The sequence below is a fragment of the Vicia villosa genome, linkage group LG4 (assembly GCF_029867415.1).
Source record: "Vicia villosa cultivar HV-30 ecotype Madison, WI linkage group LG4, Vvil1.0, whole genome shotgun sequence".
Classification (NCBI taxonomy): Eukaryota; Viridiplantae; Streptophyta; class Magnoliopsida; order Fabales; family Fabaceae; genus Vicia; species Vicia villosa.
Genome location: NC_081183.1, coordinates 142949243 through 142964553, shown reverse-complemented (window position 1 = coordinate 142964553; position 15311 = coordinate 142949243). Strand labels below are relative to the sequence as shown.

At 34.2% G+C, this 15311-nt stretch overlaps 1 protein-coding gene across 1 annotated transcript; it reads left to right on the top strand.

Annotated features, from left to right (window-relative positions):
* The first annotated feature begins 1282 nt into the window (after positions 1-1282).
* LOC131595356 (probable E3 ubiquitin-protein ligase WAVH2) lies at positions 1283-5208 on the top strand. The gene is made up of 3 exons (XM_058867694.1): positions 1283-1642; positions 2002-2118; positions 3679-5208. The coding sequence occupies exons 1-3, from the start codon at positions 1487-1489 to the stop codon at positions 5062-5064; spliced, it is 1659 nt and encodes a 552-aa protein (XP_058723677.1). The 5' UTR covers positions 1283-1486; the 3' UTR covers positions 5065-5208.
* The last annotated feature ends 10103 nt before the right edge of the window (positions 5209-15311 follow it).

Here is a 15311-nt window from a genome sequence, read left to right as displayed (position 1 = left end):
TGAGATCGAAAATGAAAGCACCAGATCTGGGTTTTGACAATGAGTTACGTAGTTGATCTGGTGGTTTCAATGAAGACAGAGGTGAAGACTATGGTGGTGGCGCAAGATGTGGCTTTTGAATCAGGTCTTTGAAATTTGTTTCTTGTGAAGTTGTTCTATTTTTGACAGATTTTTGTATGAAAGCAATATCTTCAACCTTTGATTCTTCTTCTGTTGCTTTAGGTTTTTCTACATATTTCTTGAACACATATCTTTCTTTCAAAAACTTTTGTGACTCTTTGAATGAATCAGAAAGATTTTGAATATGTTTCTTCAAATCTTCTCTAGATTTTTTTTGGATTTCATGAGTTTCAATCAAATATTGTTTTAGAGTTTCTAGATCTTGATAAAATGTTTCTGATTGTGAATTGAAATTTTGAGGTTGTTGTTGGTATGAAATGTGTGGGTTCTGTGAAGGTGTATATGATGTGTATGGAGGAGATGTTGTAAGTGGTATTGTTGTGGGAGGCAAGGTGAATGGTGGTTGTTGATGTGGTGTGTATCCATGGTTATAAGAGAAGTTTTGTGATGGGGTAGTGAAAGGTATGTTAGGGGAATAAGATGGAGAACTTTCCGATGGATAAGAGGGGAATGAGGAAGTGAGAGTGGTGGTGTTGGGATGATAAGGATAAAATGTAGTGAAAGATGAGGGATATGAGTATGTCATGGAAGGATTGAGATTCAAAGATGAAAGCACCAATGTTAGGAAGCAACTCTAAACCCTAACAAAACTTAGAGAAAAGCTGTAAAATAAAAGAGACAATAAAAACTAACTAGAAAAATTAAACTTCATTTGATTTCTTTTTGATACTCTAAAATGTGTCAAAGACACTACATATATAATATGCTCCTAATGGATAAATAACTAAAAGCCCAAAAGCTATTAAAAGCCCAAAAACTATTAGAATATTCTAGAAAACATTATATCATCTAATACATCAAAATACTAATTAAACTAATAATAAATTATTTTATTAAACTCCCTATCACATTCATTTTAAAAATGCACATGAATATCAAAAGACACATACTTTTTCCTACCCAATTGGGCTAGTTTATTTGTATGAATACAAGAGGGTAAAAAAAAAGTAACTCTCCACTCCATAGTAACACTCTAATGGTAAATCAGAACAAAACCACAAATATAATATAATAATGTATATTTGTAGCAGTAGTTTGAACTTTGAAAGCATATGAATGTAAAATGTACTTGACTTATATATAAGCGTGTTTGATATTGATATTGACAAAGAATGAAAATAACACAACAACAATAATAGTCACTTTAAAAAGTAACACCAACGATGGTAACACAACCTGCCCGTTGCTGATTTCTGCAGACCCCTTTGTCCCCTCTCACACACTCTCTCTCTCTTTCCCTCTCTCATACACAACAAACACAAAACCCTCTCATTTTCAGACTCAAAGGGTCACACACAGAGAGAGAATGAGGGAAGGAGGAGGAAGAAGAGGAAAATCAAAGCTTAGAGAAGTAGCAAGGAAAGTTGCAGTTGCTGCAGTCTATGCATGTGGTTCATTCTCCAGAAGAAAATCACTGGTGGATCCAGTTTCCATTGACACTTCTTGTGCTTTATCTGCTACTGTATGTACACCCTTCCAATCTCCCTCTTCTTCTTCTACCAAAATGCATTTTTTACTTCTTGGGGTTTTACCATTTTGGATAAAGTTGCAAACTTTACCTGCATTTTAGAATCAACTTCAATTTTTTCCAATTGGGTTTCCATAAAAATGTCAAATTTATGGAATTGATGATGTTTGTTAGAGGGTTACTCATGAATTTTGTGTTTATTAGTACTGTCATTACATATATTTTTTCAGTTTTTCTGATTAATTTACTTTTTAATTGAGTGTGTTTTTTTGTCCTAAGTCTTAAGGTGTGATATATGAAGATTTGTGACAAGAGAATTTGACATTAACTTAGGTTTTCAAACATGTTTGCAGATCTCAAATTCCTCATATGTGTCTCCATCTACAACAAAATATTCCTCAGGAGAGATAATTGAAGAAAGTGATTCAACTATAACCACAAACATCAACAACAATGAGCTTCATAACAAGGTAATTGACTTGTAGCTCCTTAAAATTTCAACCACCTTAATTGTTATTTTTAGGTTTGGTATTATTAACATTCTATAATTGTTATCAACAAATTCACAAGTTTAGGATTAAAGACAGTTTCCCTGTTTAAAGTATCTCTTGACTTTTTTCACATACTTCAGAAAATACTTTAGAATCCAATGAACCATGATGATTAGCCTTATGGAGCGGTTTTGCTTTTATACTTGAACTTTTTTAATGTGATGCTTAATTTTTTTTTCTTTTGTACCAGTGTTAAAGCTATTATTTTGGTACTGAAATTTGTTTAGAATTGAAAAGTAGTGAATAGAGGATACTAGCATGTGAATATGTTAGCACATGGCGCATAAATGAAGCCAATAATCAATTCATTATTAATGGAGGGAGACCCTACATTAGGAAGTTTCATCTGCTACAACATGCATGCTCATGCTTTTCCTTCTACTGTTGTGTCAACCTTTCTGGACGCATTAAAGAGTTATCTACATGTTCAGTAGCTTCCTAATGAAGGGAGTGAGCTTTTGTGATGCAAACGAAACAATCTTTTGTCACTTTAGTGTTGAATTGGAATCTCATTTATTGATGTCCATAAAGTTTAACTGCAGCTTCCCCTACTTCAATCAATTGGTTAAGAACAATTTTATCAAATAGCAGCGTCATGGCCGCTATGGCGGATATACATGGCAGTTTTTGGGCTTGCCGCAATGGTAAATATTGTGATATTGTGGGTTTTTCTGCCATAATCCGCTATAACGGCGCCATAAAGCGGTTGGTATGGCGGGATTTTGGCTCTCTGGCATGGACTGCCCTCTGCCATCGATAACACTGGTTAAAAGTGAGATAAAATTGATTAAAGGCGTGTTTGGATTGACTTGTTTGAGCGTATCTGTTGATGTAAGCACTTATTAGACTACTAATTGGGAGAGCTTATGAAAACGACTTATGACATATCTATAAGCTATTTTCAGCTTATTCCATAAATTCTCCATAATAGCTTATGAAAACAGCTTATAGCTATATGAAAATAGCTTTATTTCATTTTATCTTCTGTTACAGAAGTAGATCATACATAAGCACTATGATAAGAGCTTATGTTATAAGTGCTTAATAAAGCTATTTATCCAATCATGGCCTAAATCATTAATTTCTGTTTGGATGTTGCTGGAAAATCCACCAGCTTTGACAAGGGCTTGTACTGGTATTTATATCTACCACTGGAGGAATTGACAACTATGCATTTGTCCTCATCTTCATCTGAGTTTAGCCAAACTTTGTCTTCATGCCACTTTTCTTTTCATTTGAAAGTACTTCTAGTAGAAGCTTTTTGTTCCAATATATATTTTGAAAATTGAATATGGTAGTTATCTTTTTTTTTTTGTATGGTTAGTTTGCTAATACCTTAACATTCATTTTATTGATTCATTTATTCTATGATCAAATTGAAATGTTGGTCACTTTATAATAGTGGTTTTTCTTGGTAACGTGCACTTGTACTCATTCATAGACGGTTCACTTGACTTGTCGCTTTGTGTAACTTTGCAGGGTTTGTGTGCTATATGCTTAGATCCTCTGAGTTACCACAGCAAGGGAAGCAGTCCAGGCCAAGCTATATTCACAGCTCAGTGTTCTCATGCATTCCATTTTGCCTGTATCTCTTCCAATGTCCGTCACGGTAGTGTCACTTGTCCCATTTGCCGCGCGCATTGGACACAGCTCCCTCGCAACCTTAACAACACTCTTTCTGGTTCTTTTGCTTCTAGTAACCAAAGTGATCCTATTCTGAGAATTCTCGATGATTCTATTGCCACCTTCCGTGTTCATCGCCGTTCTGTTCTGCGTACTGCTCGCTATGATGACGATGATCCTGTCGAGCCTAATGAATCACCTGACACTCCTAAGTTGTGTTTCTCTCTAGAACCTATTCCACCAAATGCAGCAACTAGTTTCCATCCGGCTTTGCAAGTGAGCAACCATGCATCATGTCCTTGCAGCTCCTCATCGATGTTACATTCTTCACCTATGCAAACGCCTTATATCACATGTCCCTCGTCTAATAGAGCTTATCTTTCGGTAAAACTAGCCCACGAACGAGCAACCGACTTGGTCTTAGTTGCTAGCCCCAATGGACCACACCTAAGGCTTCTCAAACAAGCAATGGCTCTGGTGGTTTTCTCCCTCAGACACATCGACAGACTAGCCATTGTCACATACTCCTCAGCCGCAGCTCGTGTCTTCCCCTTAAGACGCATGACAACCTACGGAAAACGCACAGCCCTTCAAGTTATCGACCGTTTGTTTTACATGGGCCAAGCTGATCCAGTCGAAGGGTTGAAAAAAGGAATTAAGATACTAGAAGACCGATTACACAAGAACCCCGAGTCCTGTATCCTCCACCTATCCGATAACCCTACAAGACCATACCACGCAATCAGCATGGAACTTCCATCCACACCAATTCATCGATTTCATGTAGGATTCGGCTTCGGCACTTCAAGTGGATTTGTCATGCAAGAGTTTGAGGAGTTTCTGGCAAAGATATTAGGAGGCATTGTTAGGGAAATCCAACTAAGAATCTGCGGAGCCGGCGAAGAAGGCGGAAATGGAAGAGTGATAAGAATAGGAGAGATAAGAGGCGGAGAAGAGAGAAGAATTGTATTAGACTTAGGCGATTGTAGTCATGTGTATGTAGAGTATAGCTACATTGAAGGTGAAATTGATGAGTGTGTTAGAAGAACAGGAGAAAGAGTTGTAGGTGTTGGAGATGAACATAAAGGTGAAGAAGATGAAGATGGTGAAGAGAATGAGAGTGAAAGATATATGAACACTACAAACACAGGTGGTAGGAATAGTAGTGTTGAGTGCTGGGATTTTCATGATCCTTATATGGCTAGAAGATGGGCTAAGTATTTGCATGGTTATAGACTTTGAAATTTCAACTTTTTTATTTTTATATAGAACCAATGTATTCATTCCTGTGAAGTTCAAACTATTATAATTTGAATGCTTAAAGCAACTCCAGTGGAAGTTATTTTCTATGAATTCAGAATAAGTGCAAGTTTCTTACATTCTAGTTCATATTCCTATTTAAAAATTGTCATCTTTTAAAATATTACTCTCAACTTTGCTCTCACAATCAAAGGAAATTATTCAAATTTTGGTATGCAAAGAGGTTGTTAAAAAATGAACCTAAGTTGATGCGAGTATAAGCTAAAACTTCTCTAAAAACACGACTTATGCTAATAGGATATACGCATCATCATCAGATAACATAGAGACGCCTTTAAACTATGAATATAATTCAACATCTTCAATGAAGTATCTAATTAGTCATTATAGCAACTTAAAGACACTTTCAAGTTAAGTTATGCATATAACTCAACATATTCAATAGAGCATCTAATGGGTTAAAAGACGGTAAAAAAAGAAAGGAAGGCAAAGAAAGATGCAAATATACATAAACCCTTTCTAAGCTCATACATGATACAATGGATAAAAAGTAGAAGTCATCCTGTCTATGCTCATACATGATACAATGGATAAAAAGTAGAAGTCATTTAAACTTAAGGAGGAATAAAATATATTAAAGATGGAATAGATGTATTTTCAATAGTTCCTTGTCAATTTTGGTTAATGGGAGTCCAACGAAAGATTTTACGGTGGGAAGAGGATTGCGACAAGGCGATCCATTGTCACCATTTCTTTTCACTTTGGTCGCTGAAGGGCAGGCATTTTTAGTTAATTCTGCAGTAGAAGCTGGTAACTTTGTTGGTTATAATCTAAGTCGCGAGGTGGATATCAAGTTGTTACAATTTGCAGATGACACAGTTATCGTTGGAAAAGGCTGTTGGCAGAATTTGTGAAGCATTAAAGCAATTTTCAGAGGTTTCGAATTGATTTCCAGCTTAAAAGTGAATTTCCACAAGAGTCGGGTGGTTGGTGTGAATCTGGCGGAGAGCTTTATGGAGGCAGCATCACAATTTTTGTGCTGCAACAGGGAGAAATTACCTTTCAAATTTTTGGGAATTCAAGTCGGGATTAATCCAAGACGTGGTGACGCATGGAATTCTGTTATAAACAGCTTGAAATCCAAGTTATCTTTGTGGAACTGGTTTTGGGTAACCGATGTTCCTTCAAAAATTAAGATATTTGGGTGGAGGGTGATGCTAAACAGGCTACCGACAAAAGATCAACTCGCAAAAAGAAATATAATTCATAGGGAGGAGGATAAAAAATGTGCTTTGTGTTTAGTAGCTGCTGGAGATTTGGATCATCTGTTTTTTAATTGTTCATTTTCACTCAGAGTGTGGGAAAATGTTTGTACATGGCTGGATGTGGGCATGGGGGGGGGGGGGTACGGGGACAGTTTCTTCGCATTTTTCTGGTTTCATTCAGCAGCTGATTGGAAAGTTTAAAAAGAAGAAGCGGTGCCTGATTTGGTTATCAACAATTTGGTCGATTTGGAACGCAAGAAACAATTTCATTTTCAACAATACAGCTATTGTTCTAGATGACGTTATTGCTGGCATTAAGCTTGTTTCTTGGCTCTGGTTTTCAATTGGAATGAAAAAATGCAGTTTCATTCCTTTTTTCTCTTGGTTTCAAGCTCCGGTGGAGGCCATAAAACATTGTTAACATTGTTATGAATTCTGCTTATGTATTTGTAATGGGTTGTGAGTACCCCTAGTACTCACCTCTATTAATTAATTAACGTTGCTTTTAAAAAAAAAAAAGTTTATGACAATACATGTCGACTTGTTAGACATTTTTGTGATAAATGAAAGTCAACATCGAATTCATGAAATTTATAGTTTATATGATAAAAAATAATATGGATTTGAGTTAAGATGAATCTTTTAGTATTATTGAAACAAAAGTATGTAGTACTTATTAGGTGTCCATACAGATCTATAATAAATAGTCATTAATGTCATTTTAACTTATGAGTTAAATATCTTTTTTGTTTTTATAAATATTTTAAAATTTAGTTTTAGTGTCTGGAACATTTTTGTTTAAAGGATGATCTTATAAAGTTTTCTCTGTCCCTATTTTTCATCTCTGCCATTTATTCCACTTAACGAAAGCATACGTGGACGCTTATTTGGCATTATTTTAAAATTTTTAAAATAAGTAATGGTGAATAATTAGATGCCACGTATTTATTATCAATTGGATAACTTGAAACACTCATATATTCACTTAGAGTAAAATTAGAATTTCATTTGGCACACAAAGGAGATTTTCTTTCTTGTTGAAAACCCTAACCGGGTCAAACACTTTCTTGTTCAAGTGCAAGGTCTGAGCAGAAGGTTCGTTCTACTTTCCTTTCTTCTTTAAAAGAATGGTTCCAATTGGTCCAACATAGCCATCATAACACATTGTGTATTTTTCGTTTTGGTTGTAGATATTTGGTTCCAAGTTTTTCATGTTTGTTTTGTGGTTCCAGAATCATTTTGAAAGGTACATGCTTGTGGTCTCTCAACATTGAATCTGAGGTAGGTCCACATGTTTAACTTTAGATTCTATTTTATTGAAGTTTGGTGTAGGGTTTGTATTTTACTTGCAGTGTATTTAGTTAATAGGGTTTTCTGCATAGTAAGGCAAATATGCGGGTCCATTGTTGACTGTCTTTTTTGCTCTATTGTGTATGCATGAGTGTCTATAAGGTAGTATTTTACACAAAGAGTTGTTTTGTAAAAGACCTTATGTTAAAGTATGAGGGTGGGGAAGTTTACGCATTTAATGGTCAAGATCCTGATTGTTGGTCTTTTTTTAGGTTGAAATATACATTGAGCTCAAACTAACTAAAGGGGATGCAACATTTATGGAGAATGCAAGAAAGAGGAACAAGGGGATAAAAGGTGAGGATGATGTTGATTCGTGTACTAATGAGGGTTCTAGTGATGATTCTGTGAAGGATATCAAAATTTGAAGATAGTGAATAAGAAATGATTAATGCTTTTGATGAGGCTTTTGATGGTTTGCCCACAAACATACCTGTTGCAGATGGTGCAGGCTCTAGAGAGGAAGTTAAACATATTTTTATTACACTAAAGATGGGTAAGGAACATGTAATTGAAGATAAGTACATGATTGATGAGCTTGATAGTGGTGCTGAAGATGACAGTGGTGATGATATGCCAAATATTGTTAGGTTTAATAAGGAAGATGGAATTACAAATGATTTTAAGTTCAAGGCAGGAATGGAATTTTCATCATTAATTCAGTTCAAAAGTTCTATTTTGGAACATAATGTATTGAATAAGAGGGATGCGAGATTTGAGAAAAATGAGGCAGTGAGATGTGTGGTTGTTTGTAAGGAAAAATCACAATGTAATTCCATTGTGTTGTGTAGTAAAGTCTTAACATCAACAACATTTAGAATTTAGACATTGTATGCTAAACATAAGTGTGGAAGACAATTTTTTAAATAAGAGTGCCAAAGCTGATTGGGTTGCAAAAGTCATTATTGATAGGATGAAGAACAATAACAAAATGAAGTTGAATGATGTAATTGCAGATGTTAGTTTGAGGTATGCTACTGAAGAAGAAGAATGGTAAAGATCAACGCAAGTCGAATTGTGGTAATACTCCTGCAATTAGGTATTATCACTGTAAGAATGAAGATCTCATAAGAAAGGTGTACTATGAACGCCTGAATAATCATGGAGGTGAGGATAATGGCAACGCAACTATAATGCAAGATGATTTAGAATCATTTGATGTTCTTGTGGTTTCAAGCAGCGAATCTAGTAAGGAGTGGATTATGGATTCAGGGTGCACTTGGAACATAACTCCATGCAAATACATGTTTGAGGAATTATCTGATTAAGATGGTGGATCAGTGTTACTGGGAAAAAACAAAGCCTGCAAGATTTCATATATTGTATTGGTAAGATTCAAACTCCATAAGAGTCAATAAAAACTATTGACTGGTGTCAGGTATGTACCTGATCTTAAGAGAAATTTGATTTCTCTTGGTAAATTTGACATGAAAGGATATGTTTTCATAGGAGAGCAAGGTATCCTGAAAGTCATAAAAGGGTAGAAAGAAGTCTTGAGAGGTGTGAAGAAACAAGACTTGTATACCCTTGAGGTTGAGGTTGTAAGTGGTTTGCATCCATGAAACCTTTGTCAAAGACAGAGCTACGGCACATGAGATTGGTCCATGTTTGTGAAATGGGTCTGGTCGAATTAGGGAAACAAAATCTACTTGGTGGTGACAAGGTCGAAAAGCTGGAGTTTTGTTAACCATGTGTTTTTCGGAAAATCTTGCAGATTAAAGTTTAATAAAGGCAAACAAAGAACACATGGATCTCTTAATTACATTCATGCTGGCCTTCGGGGTCTACAAAGAGTCCTTCATATTCAGGTGCAAGGTATTACCTATCCATAGTTGATGATTATTCATGAAAGTTGTAGGTACAATTTAGAAGACTAAGGATGAAACGTTTTAAATTTCAAAAGTTGGAAGACTCTGGTCGAAAATTAAACTGGCAGAAAGGTCTAAAGGCTGAGAATCGACAATTGCCTTGTGTTCTGCAATGAAGCTTTCGACAGTTATTGTGTTGTGTCTGGTATTGTAAGACACAAGACTATTGTAGATACTCCTCAGTAAAATGGTATGGATGAGAGGTTCAATCGAATAATCTTGGAAATGGTTAGATGCATGTTGGTTAGTGTTGGATTGAAGAAGGTGTTTTGGGATGAGGCTGTTGCGACTACATCATACCTGATTAATAGGTGTCCCTCGGTTTCCTTGAGGATGAAGACACCTGAAGAAGTTTGGTTGGGTCATCCACCAGATCTTGACAAACTTTAAGTATTTAGCTGTGTAGCTTATGCTCACATTAGGCAAGACAAGGTCAAACTTATAGCTCTGAGATGCATGTTCATAGGATATCCTAATAGAGTAAAAGCCTATAGGTTGTGGTTCCTAGAACCAGGTCACAAGAGGTGTATCACAAGTCGTGATGTAGTTTTCAATTAAGCTGAAATAGCGTTCAAGAAAACTGATAAAGCTGGTCGAAATGCAGAGAACTCTGAAGAAGGGATGGAATAAGAAGAGATTCCTATTGAGGTGGAGCATATTGATGCTGAATTGCATAACCCAAATTTAGTCGAGGAAGAAGCACATGATGTTGAAGAAATTGAGGAAACTGTTGATGACTACTTAGTGGTAAGAGATAGGTCGAGAAGAGTTATCAAGCCACCTCAGAGACTTGGTTATGTAGATCTCATAGTGTTCACTCTAATCTTTGCTAGTGAGGTAATTGATCAAGAACCTATAAATTACAAGGAAGTTGTGAGGAGTCGAAACAAGACTGGATGGCTGAAATCCATGGATGATGATATGAAATCTCTTCAAGATAACCACACTTGGGAGTTGATCGAGAAACTTGTAGGAGCAAGGTTAGTCAAATGTAAGTGGATTTTTAAGGTCATGGAAGGAATCAAAAGAGTGATGTCGAAGATATTTAAGGCAAGGTTTGTTGCTAGGGGGTTCACTTAGAAAGAAGGAGTCGACTTTAATGATGTGTTCTCACCTGTTGTAAACCATAGATCCATTCAAATTTTGTTGGCCTTGGTGGGGAAGTTTAAATTAGAACTTGAACATATGGGTGTGAAGATCGTGTTCCTATATGGTGATCTAGATGAAACAATTCTAATGAAGCAACCTGACGAGTATGCATAAAAGGTTAAGGAGGATTATGTGTGCAAGCTGGATAGGTCTTTGTATGGCTTGAAATAATCTCCTCGATAGTGGAATAAGAGATTTGATAAGTTCATGGAACACATATGTTTCACTAGGAGCCAGTTTGACCATTGTGTTTACTTAAGATTTCTACCTGAAATTTCACTTATTATTTTGTTGCTTTATGTGGATGATATTCTCATAGTATGCAACAATGTCGAGGATGTAATGAAGGTGAAGGGTGGACTCAATAAGGAGTTCAAAATGAAGGACTTGGGAGCTGCCACCAGGATTCTTCGAATTGACATCCAGAGAGATATAAAGCAGTTTATATTATGCTTATCTCAAGAGACATAACTAAGAAAGATTCTCGACAAATTTGGCATGTCAAATTTAAAGCCTGTCGTAACACCAACAAATCCTCAATTCAAGCTCAGTACGACTCAAAGATTGAGTACTGAAGCTGAAAGAGCTTATATGAATAGCATTCCATATGCTAGTATAACAGGTTCTTTGATGTATGATATGGTATATACAAGGCCAGACATAGCCTATGGGTGAGCCTTGTAAGCAGATATGCGGCCAATCCTAGGAAGGCACACTGGCAAGCTTTGAAGTGGATGCTGAGATACATAAAAGGATCCCTGAGTAGGGTCCTGGTTTATGGTGGAGCCAGAGCAGATGACAAGTCTAAAGTCGAAGGATTTGTTAACTCTGACTAAGAAGGATGTATGAATACCAAAAAAATCTCTTTTTGGCTATGTTTTCACTATGTTTGGTACAACAATCAGTTGGAAAGCAACGCTTCAGAAGGTTTTAGTCTTATCAACCATTGAAGCTGAGTATGTTTCCCTTACTGAAGCTATTAAAGAAGCATTGTGGCTTGAAGGATTTTCCATAGAACTAAAACTTCAAGGCCAAGTTATCACTGTTAAATGTGATAGTCAAAGTGCAATGCATCTGTCGAAGAATCCAGCCTATCATGAGAAAATCAAGCACATTAATGTTAGGCTATATTTCTTCAGGGAGAAAATCAAAAGTGGATAACTCAAAGTGATAAATATTTTGACTGATTTCAATGATGCATATATGATCACCAAGCAACAAATTTTTCCGTTGTACGCAGTTGATAAAGCTGCATGATGAAAGCTAGTTTGTTCCATTCATATGGTAGAGTTTGTTCCAAGGTGGAGATTTGTGGTATTTGCATCGAACTCTAGTCTCGACAAGATATCTTCATGGTTCGACAGAGTAGTGCATATTGTAGTCGAAGTCTGTTCTAGCATGTAGTGGTCTAAGATGTGCGTGCTATAATCGAAGCTTGTTCTAGCATGCAGTTATATAATTTAGCTTGTTGTTTAAGTTAGCTATGTATGTCATGTATGTATGTGTGTTATCATCGTACATAACATACATAACTAGTAGTCCATAAATAGGATGATCTCTCATATTGTTGAGAGAGGTTGTGATTGGTTGTTATTATGTAATATTTGTAATCATAAACCCTAATGAGAGAGTAAAGAATAACAGTTTTAACCAATCTCATTTTCTTTTTCTTTTGTCTTTTCTTCTCATTTGTTAATTAAATCGTTTCTTGGTCAATCAAAAAACTATCTCTTTCTTAAAGAATTGCATCGTTATTGGTGTCGTTTGTTACAACACTATTGCTGCATCATTTTCGACCCTCAACTTGATTTCGCTTGGACTTGACTCTGCAAAACACAACAAAATGGGTTAAGGAACCACTATCAAACCACCAAGAACCTACAAGAACATCAAGTAGATTATATTTAAAACAAACAAAATAAAAATTATCACCTCTAGACTTTTGCTTGTTCTAAAGCCAAATTTTGAAATTTGCACAATCAGATTTCTTATTCCCCCTCCTTACACGAGAAGAACTGAGTAGCTTTCTTAATCGCATCTGAATTTAGACTTCCTACAAAGTGGTCCTGACTTATACATAATTTCTTAAAATTCTTATTTTTGTAAAAAACGTTGAATGCATTTTTGTTTCTCAAATTGCTCTTGCCATAATGAGGTTGGCATGGACAAGTAGTAAGGCTACCACACTCTTTTCATTCTTAAATTTCTCTTCCTCATCAATACTTTTGGTGAATTTATCCCATTAGTATTATATACAATTTAGAGCCTGACTTATTATAAATTATTAGAGTTTGACCTAATTCATCCTTACAAAATCGGTTGGTAAAGTGAGATGTCCTTCTATATATACTCTTTCAATGCTCTATCTCCGATCAATATGAGACTTTTTAGGATCTTTCTAATATAAACTTATCATATAAGTTAATCTTATGGATTTTTCACATTGACTCGAAGGTGAATAATTTTTCAGAATGAACATTTTTCACACCCCAAACATTATCATATTTTATGTCAATTAACTCTTTTAATGGACATCCAAACTCAACATTTTCTCAAGCAAATCACCGTAAATATGTTCAGAGATAGTTCTTTTGATAGTAATCAGACTCAAACTCCTAGTTTTCTCCCACTTCGACATATGTTTTTTTTTGTTCAACTATGCTCTACGCATTAATCACATGCTTATCCTCGTGCAACACTATATCTAAATTAAAAGTTTTAGTGAATAGTCCTCATATTGATTCTATTGCTTATTGTTTGAATGAATCATAACTTTACCTATTTTTAAAGAAACACCAGCAACAATGTGCCACAATTCCTAGATTACAAGAGAGACATCATTTCTCTTATTATTATAAATTTAATATCTCATTCATTTATATTTAACGTGGAACTTAATCACTTACACTGACATTTAACAATTTCTTTTATAAGTGTGAATCACCACATCCTATAACAAGGTCTCACTCCACCACCAAATAAATCCATAACTTAAATATTGAAGAGTTTAGATAAATTAAGAGTAAGAATGAGCCACAATAAAGAGTTGTCACATCTCCGTCCAAAATATTAAAGCATCACGTATATGAATTTAACCATTCACACACACTAAAATTCAGACATTTAAGATAGAAAAAGTTTTTTTTTTTTATCCAACTCAAAGCAATGTAATATGATTGGATTGGATAATTAATTTGATAAATTTGAAAATTTGGCAATTACAAGTTTCTAAATAGTCACAAATTTTGTGTTTTCTTCTATCCTCCACCGTCACCACACATGGGTGTGTTGGAGTGCCAGATATTAACGGTTGAGAATGGAATGCTGTTGCTATTTTGATTATGACCTGTCTTTGGTTCCTATCTTTTATTTTTGCTTCCCTAATTTATATCTTCAACGATTGAAAGATCAAGGGTTGTTATAAGAGGATTCATTTACAAAACATAAAAAAAGATCAAACTCATTAGTAACAGTAAATAAAACATCAATTATGAGAGGGGAAAGTTGACAATCCAAAAAACACATCATAAACCATAGTTTATAACTTTTCCACATCACCTAAACCATAATTAAAGTAAAAAACAAAAAGTATTGTTAAAAAATACAAAAAGAAAAGAAAAGTTGTGAATTGAGATTCATTGCAATTTGGCATAGTGACAGTGCTGACTGCTGAGTGTGTTGCCGTGCTATCTGAAAATCACCATCTTTGCTTTTCTTTCTAACCTTTTTTTCACTCATTCCACTGACTCCATTTGCATACCAAAATAAAAAGGACAGAATGACATAGACACCATATGCATCAGAGAGAGAAAAAGTGAGAAACAGACAACAAATAGTAACAATATTTCGCCTGTCATCCAATAAATATTGTTTTATGTAATATTAACTATTTTTTTTTAAATTTTTTTCTCAAATTTACATTATCAATCAAATTATATATATATATATATATATATATATATATATATATATATATATATATATATATATATATATATATATATATATATATATATATATATATAAAAGTTTATGCAATATTAATTTTTTATAATATTGATAAAAGCAATGTATGTGTACATTTTATTCATAAGTTTTAATGTATATGTACTCAATTTGATTTTTATTGGTTGTTGTACTAGTAGAAAAAATGATTTTTTATTAGCATTTTGAAGTTTAATAAAATATTAAATATTTTTTTAATATATATTTTTAGTGTTTATTGAAGAGATAAAAAACATATGAAATAAAATATTAATGATTAAGACTAATATGTAAAAATTATAAATAATTGTATTAAAAGTAATCAAATTTCTTAGTTGTCTTGAAATATGTAAAAAGCCAAAGAAATAATTATGAAAATGGAAAAGAAATTAAAAAATATGTTAAAAGTAATCCAATATTAAAACAAATTAGTAATATTAATCTAAATTATATTTTGTAAAAAATACATTAAATAATTGAAAAAGAATTTATAATCAAAATCAATGTTGTTTTTCAGAAATTATAATTATAATTTTTTATGTTAAAATTTTACTTATAGTAGTAGGTACTCAAGGAGTATGATGATTTAAATAATAATAATGCTTCCTCTCAA

Bases quoted from the DNA above. Each gene is read 5' to 3' on its own strand.
- LOC131595356 (XM_058867694.1), top strand. From the start codon at position 1,487: ATGAGGGAAGGAGGAGGAAGAAGAGGAAAATCAAAGCTTAGAGAAGTA. The intron at 1,643-2,001 runs GTATGTACACCC...ACATGTTTGCAG, and splicing joins CTTGTGCTTTATCTGCTACT to ATCTCAAATTCCTCATATGT. The intron at 2,119-3,678 runs GTAATTGACTTG...GTAACTTTGCAG, and splicing joins ACAATGAGCTTCATAACAAG to GGTTTGTGTGCTATATGCTT.